Here is a 15,435-nt window from a genome sequence, read left to right on the forward strand (position 1 = left end):
AATACTGTCCAATGTTTTTTCTATAAACTTTTATAGGAGTCTTCCCCAACTTGGTGCCCTCCTTATGTGTTGGACTACAGCAGGGGACATCATGAGAAATGCCGGGTTGGATGAATCAGAGGTCGGAATTAAGATTGCTGGGAGAATTATCAACAACCTCCGATATGCAGACGATACCACCCTAATGGCAGAAAGCGAAGAGGATCTCAAGAGCCTCTTGTTGAGGGTGAAAGAGGAGAGTGCAAAAGCTGGTTTGAAACTCAACATTAAAAAAACGAAGATCATGGCATCTGGCCCCATCACTTCCTGGCATATAGAAGGGGAAGAAATGGAAGCAGTGACAGATTTTACTTTCTTGGGCTCCAAGATCACCGCAGATGGTGACTGTAGCCATGAAATTAAAAGACGCTTGCTCCTGGGGAGGAAAGCTATAGCCAACCTAGACCGCATAGTAAGAAGCAGAGACATCACCTTGCCGACAAAGGTCCGTCTAATCAAAGCTATGGTTTTCCCAGTAGTAATGTATGGCTGTGAGAGCTGGACTATAAGGAAGGCTGAGCGCCGAAGAATTGATGCTTTCGAACTGTGGTGCTGGAGAAGACTCTTATGAGTCCCCTGGACTGCAAGGAGGTCAAATCAGTCCATCCTAAAGGAAATCAACCCTGAGTGCTCATTGGAAGGACAGATACTGAAGCTGAAGCTCCAATATTTTGGCCACCTAATGCGAAGAGAAAACTCCCTGGAAAAGACCCTGATGCTGGGAAAGACTGAAGGCAAAAGGAGAAGGGGACGGCAGAGGATGAGATGGCTAGATAGCATCACGGATGCAATGAATATGAACTTGAGCACGCTCCGGGAGAGAGCACAGGACAGGAAGGCCTGGCGTGCTATGGTCCATGGGGTCACGAAGAGTCGGACACGACTGAACGACTGAACAACAACAGCAGGGGAGGGGAAACATGCAGGGGCATGGGAGTTGAATTGCCCCCACCTGGCCCTACCACTGCCACAGCAGCAGCAAACCACCAATTTTTCTTTTAAAAATGGCTTTTATGTTGCCCACACTTGGACTACAGCTACCACAATCACCAGCCAGTATGTCTGGGAGTAATAGGTGCTATAGTCCAACACATATGGAAGCACGAGCTTGGGAAAGAGTATTTTAAAGCTACATGGGAAGTATGTTGTGGAAGATATGGCCTGTTATGTATTGAAATGCTCAGTTTCTAAATAAGTTCATTACACGTTTTTCTGTCAGTTTCAGGATGGACATTCTCCTTAGTCAGACTTGTTAATAGTTGATTCTTTTCTGAAAAATACAAGTAAGGACATTATCCGATCAGCAACTGCTTTACCTTAACTGTGGCCAAGGTTTTCCCAAAATTTCTGGGTGCTCATGCAATTAATTATAGATTGGATACATATGATGGTTATGATTCCATGTCAAAGTTTCTTCTTGTTACTGCCCTACTTTTTATTTACTATGTTGAACCTGTATAGATAGATAGATAGATGGCGACATAGACGTAGATGTAGACGTAGATATAGATATGTTACACTCTACGGCCAATTCAAAACAAACTATCTAAAAGCCCTTAATACTTATATTTTAGTATTCCTCTGCTACTATTAAACATTATGTCAATACTCCATAGCTGACCCTGCCCGTCCACTTCCACCAGCAGTGATCTCAAGTTATTTTCTCCATAAGCAAATTTCTGCAGTGCTGCTGCCTTCTGTATCTTGCCCACTGCAATGTGGGTTCCACTGGTTAATCTTGTACAAGTAGAGATGTGTATGGACCACTCCTGCCTTATAGCACAATGCCCTTTTGGGCCCTTCGAATTCAATGAACGAAAAAGATCGAAGCGTGATCATGCAGCCAACATACCAAGGAAGTCCAGGTTGCTTTGATGATTGGCGACGATGACATATGGCCCTTTCAGGTTTAAGTTTGCAGCACCCTCCACATGAAACTTAATGCCAATGATGTATTTCAAAGGGAGCATTAGGAAGCGAACAACTCTAAAACAAGAGAGAAAGCACAGATGTGTTTTACAAGGGTCAAAGAGCTGAAGACCTGCACCTACCCAGACACTGTGATCAACATCTGAGACCTTCTTCTGAGTGCCACCTCCAAGGGAGGCTAGAAGTTGGTAACAAGAGGGCCTTTTCAGTGGTGGCCCCCCAATTATGGAACAATCTCCCTACTGAGGCCCGCCTGGCACCAATGCTTTCATCTTTTTGGTGCCACGTTAAGACGGTCTCCCAGGCATTTGATGGCATATGATGGGGCATTCGTGCCAGCTGTTTGAACAAGTCTAGTATTTTGTTGAAATTGTTTTTAGTTGTTTAAGTTGTTTTAAAGTTTTGTATATTTACATTTTTACGCTGTGTCTTATGTTGTGAATTGTTGTGAATCGCTCAGAGAGCTTCAGCTATTAGGTGGTATAGAAATCAAACAAATCCATAAGAATAGGAGGAAGAATTTTATGAGCAAGGCAGTTGTCTACTAGAGCCTGTACCAGGAGTGCAAAAAGTGGCCCTCCAAGGCCCCCAGCCCCAACTGTCCCCCAAAGTGAAGCAGCATATTTGCAGCACTGTGAATGAGTGTGAGTTTGTGCATGTAGGTGCATGTGCAGCACCCAGCAGCCCAGCCAATGCTGCCTTTGGGGCCAAAGAGGTTGTGCACCCCTGGCCTGTTCAAACCAGAGCTAGCAGGATATAGTGGAAAGAGTGCTGCGCCAGGACTGGGGAGACTGGTGACCTTAGGCCTCAGACCTACACTGTCTGAACCTAATCTAACTGATAGGGTTGTGACGAGGATGAAAAGAGGGCATCTTGTAGACAGCTCTGAACTTATTAAAGGAATGGTAGAATACAGGTGTAATAAATAAAATGAAATGTAAATGGCAGGCAACCCCCCCCCCCCCGATTTGGATTGGCACCGTGGTGGGGCAAAAGCTTAAATCCGCCTCCCCCTGTAACTTGGTCTTGATCCAGTTCGGTTCCCTAACACTGCCGCCGCCATGGATTTTATGGAGGTTCCAGATGTCATCATCCAGTTGTAATCCTCCTGTGTTTTCCTGCCATTTCTTCCACCTTTATCCTTACTGCAGGAAATCCACTAAGGAAGGAAAGAGCAAAGTAGCAGTGCAGTCTCTCTGCAGGTGTGGATAGGAAAATGTGTGGTTGAGACACAGTGGAAGGAGTGGTTGAGACACCTTCCTGAGGAAGGTGGATGACAGTCTTCTATTTGAAGGGCTGCCAGGGGACAGTCCTCTGTTAGAAGGCATCCTCTATTTGAAAGGCTGCCCAGTCCAAGCCGGGTTTAAAAATTGAACAAACCAACCATAAGAAGGGAGAGCAGCTGGGGCCTTGAAGTTGCCCATCAACAGTTAGTCCCTGGAACAGACACACACATTACCTGATCATAGACTTCCCCCACTATGCTGAGATATAGGGTATTCCTATTTAGATTATAGTCATTCTTTCTAAATATGCCTCTATCTGTATAATTAATGTATGCAAATTTTACACAAATCTGTATCCTCTTTTGTCCTTGTTTTTGATAATGCTTTTCTTCTTTGGGGGAAGTGTGTACATGGCCACCCTAGCAGGTGCACCTGTAACCATGCTTGATGCTTTGATGCGCAACAATGCAATTGTACTTCTTAAAGCACATTGTACCAGTACTAGGTTGCATCCAGGCACACATAATTTCAGCAGGGAACCTTCTTTGGAAGTGCACCCACTGCAGGCGTGGCCCAAATACTATCTTCTCTCCTTGATCTACTTAGGGAGAAACTGTTTTTCCAGGTTTGAGCAGAAGCCAGATATGCACAGCGCCAATTGCCCACCAGCCCTGAGTTCACTTACAAAGCAACCTCCTCGCTTTCCGGCACCGTGCACAACCATGCGCTGAGAAGGTGGAGCGGAGAGGTAGCTTTGTGACTGACACAACCGCACACTGATCAAAGACTGCCTGTTCAGTACTGTGCACAACACTGCTTTGATTGGTTGTCCCTTGTGTCTGTTAAAAAGCCACTTCCTCCATCTTAGAGCAGTTTTCAATTCAAAACAGGAAAATAAACAGGAAAAAATAGTTAACTCCCCCCTCTCCCACCCCACCCCACACACCAAATAAATAAAAACGTAAGGAGCTAACCATGGAGGCACTTGAGAGAACAAAGCAAAGCAAAGCAGTAGTTTTCCTGCAGTGTGTGTGTGTGTGTGTGTGAGAGAGAGAGAGAGGAAGCTTTTGATTACATTATAGAAAAATCCCTCAGCCTTACTGGGGCTTTCTGCTTCCATTTCCCTTGCATGATTAGGATGGGCTCCTTTAGATGACAAACACCTGATGTGAATTTGAAAATGCCCTTTCTCAGCAGCCTTACCAGGGGGCTTTCTATATTTTCAATGAAACAGCACCATCCAGTGATCGAATAATATTGCTATGCCGGCATTACTCACTGGCAATATCCTGGTTGTTTTTTTAAAAAAATCCAGTTTATCTCTGATCTTTTTGAAAGCGGATAAACAGGGGAAAGCGGAGGAGACATCCTGGAGGTTGACAACATCATGTAAAGGACCTGCAAACATCTGTGAGTGGCCAGTCACGAGCATGCAATAATCGCTCCTGTAGAGGCGCAACCTTCCTGAGGAAGGTGGATGATACATTGGCAGCGCTCCTCCTTTCTCTACTGGTTGACCTGCATTTCTGATTGAAGAGTCATTTCTGGTGGAGGCTGGTGGCTCCGATTTCAGTGGGGGTGTAAATACACTCTGGGTTGCAGTCAGAACTAGTCAGAACTCTAAAGGAGCTATCTCATAGATCTCATAGAATCACAGGGCTGGAAGGGGCCTGCAAGACCATCGAGTCCAACCTCCTGCTCAGTGCAGGAGGCCTGATTCCCAAGTGGTTCCCCATCCAAGTACTAACGAGGGCTGACCCTGCTTAGCTGCCGAGATCAGATGAGATCAGGCACATCCAGCCCTTTATCCAAGGTGCTGAACTCAGTCCCCAAAATGGGTTCAGCAACTTGGATAACTCCTTTAGAGTTCTGACTGAAACCCAGAGTGGATTCACTGTCCCACTGAAATCAGAGTCACCAGCGTCCAGTGGTCATTTCATGCCCTGTACAGCACGTCTTCTAAATAGTGTTTGCCTCCTTTCCTGTGTTTTGCCTCCTCTTGCTTTTTTTTAACCTATCTTTCATTACAAATAATGTAAATGAAAGCATTCTCTGCATGCCTCTCTGCAACCCTTTAATTAATTGCTTCCTAAACTTCTCTCCTGGAATAAACAAGTTGCCTTAACCACCACACTGTAATTAGCTATGTAATTAGGGGATCGTGCTATGTCATTTTCTACAAAACAAAAGTATTAGGGGGAAAATAAAAGTGGATTTGCTTTGTGCTGAGTTTGAGAGAGGGGTGCTGAGGTTTTCTGCTAAAACAGGAATTTCAGAGGCAACTAACAAGCTGGGGAAATCAAGGGCAAGCTTTCTAGCCACATTATGAAACTGACTAAATGAGCTTCTGAAACAGACTAGATCATTGTCCTCTTCATCAGATGTCCCAAGTGTATATACACATGCTTGGAGAGAGAGGGAGACTTGGAAGCAGTGAGGCCCAGGGAACTGAAATGCAGAAAGTACAGACAGTGATAATTAGCTTGGACCCTTGGTCCGATCCATCATGGCTCTTCTTATGTTCTTATAGGGGATTGGACAAATTCATGGAGGAGAAAGCTATCAAAGGCTACTAGTCCTGATGGCTATACGCTACCTCCAGAATCAGAGGCAGTATGCCTGTGTACACGAGTTGCTGGGGAACTTGGGTGGGAGGGTGATGTTGCACTTATGACCTGCTTGTGGGTTTCCCATGGGCAGCTGGTTTATTTATTACATTTCAATACTGCCCAATAGCCGAAGCTGTCTGGGCAGTTCACAACAATTAGAAACACAAAATACAGCAGAAAATACAATATAAATTAAAAGTTTAAAACTACAGTATAAAAGTAAAACCAAAATAAAACCTAACAGTGCGCTGGTGTGGTCTTCCACAACCTGAGCAGGAATAGGTAAGCCAGGGCTTATCCGCAGATTTTATTTCTTGTGTTCTGTTGATGCTGCTGCCCAGAATTCTCAGCCTGTTTGCGCCAGATGGCATTTACATCATCTGCATCTCTCTTGAGTTCTGTGACATATAGTGATGCAGCCTCATTGGCTAATGCCTTTTCTTGAGCCATTGCAAATGTCAAGTTTGGCTCGGACAGGAGGCGTTGTTGTAGTGTTTCATTATAAACCCCACAGACAAGGTGATCTTTCAACATGTCCTCTAGAAGATCTCTAAAGTTGCAGTGTTGAGAAAGATGACACAGTTTTGCAATATAAGTGGCAATGCCCTCTCCAGGATACAGCATTCGTTTGTGAAATTTAAATCTCTGCACAGTAACTGAAGGGTTTGGTGAGAAATGTATCGTCAATAATCGTAAAAGTTCATCAAATCCTATCTACTTAGGATTGCATCCTAAAGGATGCAATGCTATGCATGTTTAGACAGAAAAAAGTCCAGGGCCTAGAATTATCCCGCTGCACTACTGCCTTCCTATAGCTCCAGTGTCAGGGTGGAAACTGAGCCAATAGAGCCCCAGAGCAGTTCTGATTCTGAGGAGGAACAGCAATCCATGGGAGAGGAGCTCACTCATCTTTCACAAGCACAGCAGCTGGCAGAGATTCCTCCTGCCAGCATTCCTGGGATAGATAGTGACCCTGGCAGTGAGAGAGCGCTGGAGGGGGGCTTGCTGGACGCTCAGCGCAGACGCAGGGAGCGACGACAGATGGAGGGCACGGAAAGGAGGCGTAGTGCTCATTTGGTGCGCAAACAGCGGTCGCATCCCGTGGACCCAAAAGGAAGAGGGAGGAACTCTCCCTAGCGCATAAGTTCAGGGTCTTCCCGTGGTTCTCCTTCAAACAGGGACCAACTGCCTTACCTGGAGCTTAGGCTACTCTGCTATCTTTCCCCAGTGCTGTTCCTTGCTTTGGCACTAGTGATTAGTATCTGAAAGATTCATAAAGGAATAAAGCCTTGGAAAGAATCCTCTGTGTCCTGAGTTGGCTATTGGTGGGGACTGCAAGAGGCAGCTAGGGTGCTCCTGACATCCAGAGAGTCACAGCCATCTCCTTCAGGCTGGGTTTTGGAGAATCCTGTTCCTCCCTGCTGTTTGTCAGGATTCTTCCTTCTACTGCTGCAGGAGGGCTTTGAAGCAGGTGCTACGGTGGTTGTGTGGCCTACTTTTTCAGAGGACAGTCCTCTATTTGAAGGGCTGCCAGGGGACAGTCCTCTGTTAGAAGGCATCCTCTATTTGAAAGGCTGCCCAGTCCAAGCCGGGTTTAAAAATTAAACAAACAAAACATAAGAAGGGAGAGCAGCTGGGGCCTTGAAGTTGCCCATCAACAGTTAGTCCCTGGAACAGACACACACATTACCTGATCATAGACTTCCCCCGTTATGCTGAGATATAGGGTATTACTATTTAGATTATAGTCATTCTTTCTAAATATGCATCTATCCGTATAATTAATGTATGCAAATTTTACACAAATCTGTATCCTCTTTTGTCCTTGTTTTTGATAATGCTTGGGTGAGGCAGAAGCAGTGAGGGATCTTATTATGGCAAATGTCTGTGGCTCACAAACAGTTAAGAGCACAGCTCGCTTTTGTTCAACATTAGCTACAGTATGTTATTTGCTTCAAGATAGAATGAAAGCCACATAAGAATCCCAGGAAGCAAGTTTATTTGATTGATTGATTGATTGATTGATTGATTGAATTTCTCAATCGCCCATCTGGCCGGTCATCCGGCCACTCTGGACGATGTACAGCAATACAATTTTAAAACAATAAAATTCTACTTTAAAGCATCATATTTCTAAAAATACCCTAACCCACCCCAAATGCCTGCCTGAACAACCACGTTTTTAATGCGTGGCGGAAGCTCATTAAAGAGGGGGGCATGGCGGAGTTCCCTAGGGAGGGAGTTCCACAGAGTGGGGGTCATCACAGAGAAGGCCCTCTCCCTCATCATCACCAGCTTAGCTGATGGGACAGAGAGAAGGCTGATCTTGTTAAGCAGCTTGTCTGGTGTTGCTGGAGGCACTCCTTAAGGTTCTGAGCCGGAACCATATAGGGTTTTAAAGGTCAAAATCAACACCTTGAACTTGGCCCGGAAAACAAGTTGACTAACATCAAACACTTCGATATGTCCAAGAGCATTTATTTTGATTTGAATTCTTTTCTTTTAAAACACAGGAGTTGCTCAAGTTCTTAAGTGGGTTTAGCTGACTGTTTACCAGTTAGCTGTCTAAATGGATTGACAGTCCTTGCTGCCTGCATAGCTCTCAGAATCCCACCATCACCAAAAATGTTGTATTAGTAGTAGGAATGACAGCAGGAATCAGCAGGCCTCAAACACAACTGTTCTTTATTCAGCACACACAGAAATGAGGGCTTAGCAGAATCTCCACCCACTGTTGCTGATCGCAGTTCTACAGGAGCTGCACAGTACCCCCTAGAATACATAACAAAAAACAACAGAACGAAAAGACTAAAATGCCTAAGAAAATAAAAACGTCTTCACCTGGCACTGGAGAGAACACAATGTAGGTGCCAGGCAAACCTCCCTGGGAAGCTCATTCCATAACCGGGGTGCCACAGCAGAAAAAGGCTTGGTAGCCACCCACCTCGTCCTTTGGCTGGGGCTCCCACAGAAAGACTGCTGAAGCTGATTTTAGGTCCGGGCAGGTATATATGGGAGGAGATGACCTTTCAGGTAACCTGGCCCAAGCCATTTAAGGCTTGGAATGTTAATACCAGCACTTTGAATTGGACCTGGACCTGGACTTGGACTGGCAGCCAATACAGATGGAAATGTACTGGCATAAAATGACCACGTTGGCCAGTCCCCATTAGCAGTATCACTGCCCTATTTTGGACCAGCTGAAATTTCCAGACCACTGTCAAAGGCAGCTCCACGTATAATACACTGCAGTAATCCAGATGAGAGTGTATCAGAGCATGAATAACTCTAGCTAGGCTATCTCTGTCCAGATAAGGGCGTAGCTGGTATATCAGCCTAAGCTGATAAAAGGTGCTCTGTGCCACCAAGTCCACCTGTGACGTGAGTGACTGTTCTGGATCCAAGAGCACCCCCAAACTATGAACCTTTAGGGGGAGTGCAACCCCCTCCAGAACAGGTTGAACATCAATTAGCCAAGCAGACAAACCACCCACTAATGGTACCTACATCTTGGCTGTATTGAGTCTCAGTTTATTGGCCCTCATCCAGTCCATTACCATGCCCAGGCACTGATTCAGAACAGCTACTTCCTCACCTGGATTTGATGAAAAGGAGAGCTAGAGCTGGGTGTCATCCACATATTGATGACACCTTGGCCCACACCTCTGGATAACATCCCCCAGCATTTTCATGTAGTTGTTGAACAGCATGGGGGATAGAATTGACCTATATTCTAGCATAGCTAGATATTCTAGCATAGCTGCCAAGGCACAGAGCAATAATGCCCCAGCACCACTTTCTGGAATTGACCATCCAATTAGGATCGGAACCACTGCAGTGTGATGCCTCCAACTCCCAGCCCAGACAACCTATCCATAAGGATAACACGTTTGATAGTATCAAAAGCCACTAAGAGGTCCAAGAGAATCAACAGGGTTGCACTCCCCTGTCACTCTCCCGGCAAAGGTCATCCCACAGGGCGACCGAGGTAGTTTCTATTCCAAAACCAGGTGTCATGCCTCCCTCGGACTCCTCCAAGGATGAAGGGGAATGGCAGGCTCCAGACCCAGGGGAAGGGACCAGCACAGAAGGAGCCCAAGCCCCCTCACCTCCTGTGGATGTCCCATGCCTAGCTGCAGCCCCCCCCGAGGATTCAGAGGGTAAAATGCCACTGACCCCCACAAAGCGAACACAGCTGCATGTAAAGGAGCAACGTAAGTGAGCCTCTGTCCGTTTAAGACAGAGAAGCTCTCCGAGGCAGGAGGACTGATTGGCTGCAGCTGCCTCAAGTCATGGCCATTAAAAGCAGAAGGCAGGCTGGGGCAAGGCTGCTGGAGAATGTTGTATCTCATGCTGGATCTCATCCTTGACCCTGGATCTGACCCACTGCCTTGCTTGTGTTCCCTTGTGTGTTTTGGACCTCGGTCTGGACAATGGATTTCTCTTTGCCACATTGCTTTGGATTCGACTGCCCTGGTAAAAATCCCTTGCTTCAGACTTGATAGGTTTACAACCTGTTATCAGCCAGTGATTTATCACCATTAGGTGCCGTCTGCTGGCAGGAGCCAACACCAGGCCTGAAGCCCAACTGAAATGGATCTAGATAATCAGTTTCATTCAAGGGTGCCTGGAGTTGTCTAGCAACCACCCACTCAAGCACCTTGTCCAGGAAAGGGATATTGTTATAGTTGTTAACATCCTCAGGGTCCAGGTTAGGCTTTTTCAGGAGTGGCCTGATTACTGCCTGTTGTATAGGGAGTAGGAATGACTGCAAGAATCAGCAGGCCTCAGACACAATTGTTCTTTATTCAGCACACACAGAAGAGGGGGCTTAGCAGAAACTCCACCCACTGTTGCTGCTCCCAATTCTACAGGAGCTGCTAAGGTTCAAAAACAGAAACTAACCCACTGTACCATCTAGAATACATAACATTGCTCTTTTAAAGAGGCTGGCACCACTCCTTCTCTCAAGGAGAACTTTACAACCTCCTGGACCCAGCCAGATATCCCCTCCTTATTAGATGCAATAAGCCATGAAGGACAAGAGTCAAGCATACAGGTGGTGAACCAGATGTGGCCAAGCACCTCGTCCCCATCCTCAGGCCAAGGGTGAGCAGAATGCTGGACTAGATGGACCCTTGGTCTGATCCAGCATGGCTCTTCTGATGTTCTTATGTTCTTAACAATAGCTATTCAGAAAATGTTGTTGGCTGATAACACAGGCATCATTTCACTGGTGACCTGATTAATAAATGTACCATGATAAATAAATTTAAAAATATATTTGTTCTTGTCCAACCCCTAGAAAATAGAGTTGCATCCCTTGAAGTATCATACTTCTGCAATTTTCCATTGATATCTGTCTTTAAAATTCCTTCATTCAAAAATGGCCACCTTAAGGTCATTTCAGACAGGGCCGACTCTATAATCAGGCAGAGTGAAGCAGGTACTTCAGGCAGCAGATGCTGGGAGGCAGCCAGAAAGTATTGGACCTGTGTGCCATGCATCCTGCTCTGTACCCCCCCCCCCCCAGTTAGCCAGCTGCTTTCAGGAGCAGTGGAAGGTGCTGTTTCATCATCAGTGCTGAAGACAGTTTCATCTGTCTGTCCAGTTAGCTGTTGTACATGGAATGGGAGGGGGCACCATCTTGCTCTTCGTCTCAGCAGCAAGGACTGGGCCGGCCCTGTTGACAGACTGTCCTGGGAGGGTGAAATATTCCTCCACTGGTTTCTGAGCATTGCCATTCCTGATGCCAGACTTGTGTCCATTTATTCTTTTGTGTAGAAACCTGCCTGTTTATCCTACATAGAATGGGACATTGCTGGCAAATGACTGCATATATCACACTGGGAGATGTGCAAGTGAAGGAACCCCTGATGTTGTGGGTGGCATTATTAGGTCCTGTAATCGTGTTGCCAGAGTAGATATGGGGACAGAAAGGGCATCTAGGTTTGTTGCAGTATCTGGTCTCAGTGTTTGTATCCTTGTTATATGGTCTGTGTTGTTACTGGTGAGTAAACCTTTTAGGTTGGATGGTTGTCTGTAAGCAAGTACAGGTCTACCTCCCCAGGCTTCTGAGAGGGAAATGTCATTGCATCAAGAGATAATCTCCTCACCCCATTAAGCTCCCAGTGACACAAAATCAATCATCAGTCCTGGGGTGTGTTCCCATGCTTTTGGCTTCACTTTGTTTGCAACTTTGTTGCAATGTTTCCCCAATCGCATCTTTTCCTTTTCCTGTTTCCACAGCCCTTAAAGACCAGGCTTATCATCACTGTAGCCTGGGCTCTGTGCTATTTCCACTGAGCTGTAACTGAATTATTTTCTTGATGGCTGGTTGGAGTCTGGGTGGGGTCTGATTACCTCATCAGCGTTCCCACCTCCTTGGCCGTGTCTCCAGGATGGAAGGAGAAACTAATGGAGGAGTACTGGATTTTTAAAAATGAATCAGCTTTGCTGTGAAGAGAGGCTTCCCCCCTCTCCCTCCCCTTTCTCTTTTCCACTGAAAGTCCATATGCACCTGCATTTCAGGAGCAAGCCTCATTGAGCACAGTGGGAGTTACTTCTGAGTAGACACACATATGCTTGTGCTGGGAAAGGGGGGTGGAGAACACAAAGAGGGAAACCAGCCCCCATTTTAACCTAGGGGACCTCATCGACCACAATAGGAGTTACTTCTGAGGAGACAGCAATGGGTTTGTTGGGGGGGGAAAGAGCAGTAAACACAAAGACAGAAGCCAGCCCCCATTGTAACCCGCAGGATATGTATAAGGAAGCTGTGAAGTACTTTCTTCCTAGAGCAATTCATTGGTGCATCCTGTGGTTGCTTAATTGCACTTAAGGAATTGGGGTTTAATGTGTGGCATTTCAATTGAGGGGGAATCTCTGTAAGTTCTGATGTGGGCATTCAAAGGCAAGCCTCATTGAGGGGAATGGGTGTTACTTCTGAGGAGACACTAATGGGTTTCTTGTGGGAAAGAGACCGAAACTAGCCCCCATTTTAATGCACAGGATCTCTATATGGAAGCTGTGAAGGAGTTCATCCTAAGGCAATGGACGGAGCCTGGACATCGGCGCTTAATCGCATTTAAGGAATTGGGCTTTGATATGTGCCGTGTCAACTGAGGGGCTTCTCTGTCTTTCCTGTGGTCACTGAGAGGGCAAGCCTCATTCAGAACAATGGGAGGAAACACCCCTTGACTAGTGTCATGGGCTGTGTTCTGGTGCTTATTTTCAATTATCTTTTAAGAGTTGGTCCCTCGGCATCCTGCTCCAAAACGGCGATGAAACTTACGGGAAAAGGGGGGGAAAGGGTTGGGTCACTGAGGTCAGAGCGACACACCCACAATAGCCAGGCTACATGCCCCATGGGCAGGACTATGATACCGAACCCAGTGTGGTTGTGGAAACAGGTCAGTAATGGAGCTGAAATAAGCTGGAAAAGTCAGGCTATAACCATTCTCAGCAGAAGCGTTTTTTCCACATTAAAATGCGGGGCTGGTGCTGAATGGCCATGACTTCATGGAAACACAGAGACCTCACTGTGCAGCCAGGTTGGAGTAAATCACTGGTGGAAACACAGCCCTGGGTAGTATCCAGTGTTAGTCCTACACAGAGCAGACCCAGTGAAATTAATAAGACTTATTAGTAACAACTAAATTAAGCACCACTCATTTCAATGGGTCTACTCCATGTAGGACTAACATTGAATACTACCTATTAATAGCAGTTTGCCTAAGAAAGGAATGGCTAGCCAGAAGCATGATAACACAGTTTATCTTAAGACCTGTGTTAACCTCAGAGATGATGAAAATGACTGAGCCAAAGTTTGCCTCCCTCAGCAGGTCCAGGCCTAGTAGTGCATGTGTGCTGGGGAGGGTTTGATCCTGCAAGGGGCTTTCCTACTCTGGTCAACCTTCCCTACAATTTGCTTCCTTGGTCATTCCTTTATATAAACCAATCTTCCTTCAGCCAACTGGGCTATCAGCCTGAGCAACCAGTGTAAGCAAGGAATAGTCTGCTACTAACTGTAACACCAGGGCTGAGCTGTAAAGCATTATGAGGAAGGAAAAAACATGCAACTCCCCTATGTGCATTCAGAAGTAGGGCAGTCCCAGGAGGTCTGTACCACATACCAGATCAAATGTGTCAGTGAGCTCATCCTCTGCAATAGTTTACAAACACACACACACACACACACACACATACATACACACCACCTACATCAAGCTTCTAGCCCTTATTTATGTATTTATTACATTTCTATACCAGCCAATAGCCCAACTGCTCTTTGAGCAGTTCACAACTATTAAACCCCTCCAATACATAATAAAATACAATATAAAATTTAAAAGTTTAAAACTACAGTATAACAGTACAAACCAAAATAAAACCTAGCAGCAATGCAGAGATTTATCATACAATCACAGATTTAAAACAGAACTCAAAGACTAAAATGTCTGGAAAATAAATAGGTCTTCACCTGGCGCTGGAAAGAACACAACATATGCACCAGGCGAGCCTTTCTGGGAAACATCCTGCACCCAGGATGCTACAGCAGAAAAGGCCCTCTTCTTGGTAGCCACATATAGCGCTCACAATGTCTCTCTATTTCTCTCCCACAATTGTGTCTGTACTCTTCTCTCCCCCAATTCCTCCTTCTTGCTTCCATTGTTCCTCACAAGTTCATTTGTTCTTGGGCCTCTGCGAAAGGACTGTGTTACTCATTCCTATGTTCTTTATAGCACCAAGCACACCATCACTAAAACAGCAATGACATCCAAACCACAGTATATTAGTAATACTTTACTTACCTTAGATTTGCCACATCTCTTCCCCGGATTGCTAAAACAGGGAGAATAAGAAAAGACCAGAAAAGCGGCCAACCATTGCAAACACAACACCAAAAGTAATATCTGAAGGTGTTGCTGTAGTGATAGAGGAGCAGCCCCGCAATGAAGAAAAGGAAGACATTGATTAGGGCTAGAGACTGGGCCATGATCTCTCCTGGAGCCAAAGTCACTCATCTGCATACAGCTTGCATCTGCAGGGTTTTATCCACGCTAAAGATGCAGCATGACCAGGTGTGGAATGCATGGCACAGGACCAATATGTTTAAGTATATTCCAGCAAGAGAGAACGCTGCTGATTGGCTTGAGTGACTGGGGCTGGCCATGGGAGCCAGGAATTTGCATAGGTGTGCAATCATAGTATGCAACTTTTTTGATGGAGCTAGCTGAATGAAAGAAACATTCCCCAGTCATCCGGATTGGGGCAATAGCACAGGGCAGCTAAAGGATTGCTTATTTTTAATTAAAGGCATTTAACTAAAGGCGTTGTCAGCAGATATGGAGAGGGCGGGGAATAACAAGTCTGACCTGCTAGACTGATCTGCAGAGATGAGCAAGTGAAGTAAAGTCTGCACAATACGAACGTTGGAACAGCCGTGCTGGATCAGACCAAGGGCCTCCCTAGCCCAGCATTCTGTTCCCACAGTGGCCACTCAGGTGACTCTTGGGAAGCCCACAAGCAGGGCATGAGTGCAATTGCACCCTCCTACTTGTGTTCCCCAGGAACTGGCATACTGTCTCTGATAGTGGAGGTAACCTGTAGCCATCATGACTAGCAGCCAT

General features: G+C 45.9%; 1 protein-coding gene across 1 annotated transcript in view; it reads right to left on the minus strand.

Moving 5' to 3' along the window:
* LOC146355137 (1-acyl-sn-glycerol-3-phosphate acyltransferase alpha-like) overlaps positions 1-14,801 on the minus strand; it is a 29,724-nt gene extending 14,923 nt beyond the window's left edge. The window contains exons 1-2 of the mRNA XM_084840775.1: positions 14,617-14,801; positions 1,892-2,025 (exon numbers count right to left, since the gene is read on the minus strand). Coding sequence (XP_084696901.1) covers positions 1,892-2,025; positions 14,617-14,801 — 319 coding nt within the window. The remainder of the gene's footprint in view (positions 1-1,891; positions 2,026-14,616) is intronic.
* Positions 14,802-15,435: the final 634 nt, after the last annotated feature.

This window comes from Heloderma suspectum, chromosome 2 (assembly GCF_057233095.1).
Source record: "Heloderma suspectum isolate Gila_16-S chromosome 2, 16-S_ref, whole genome shotgun sequence".
NCBI lineage: Eukaryota > Metazoa > Chordata > Lepidosauria > Squamata > Helodermatidae > Heloderma > Heloderma suspectum.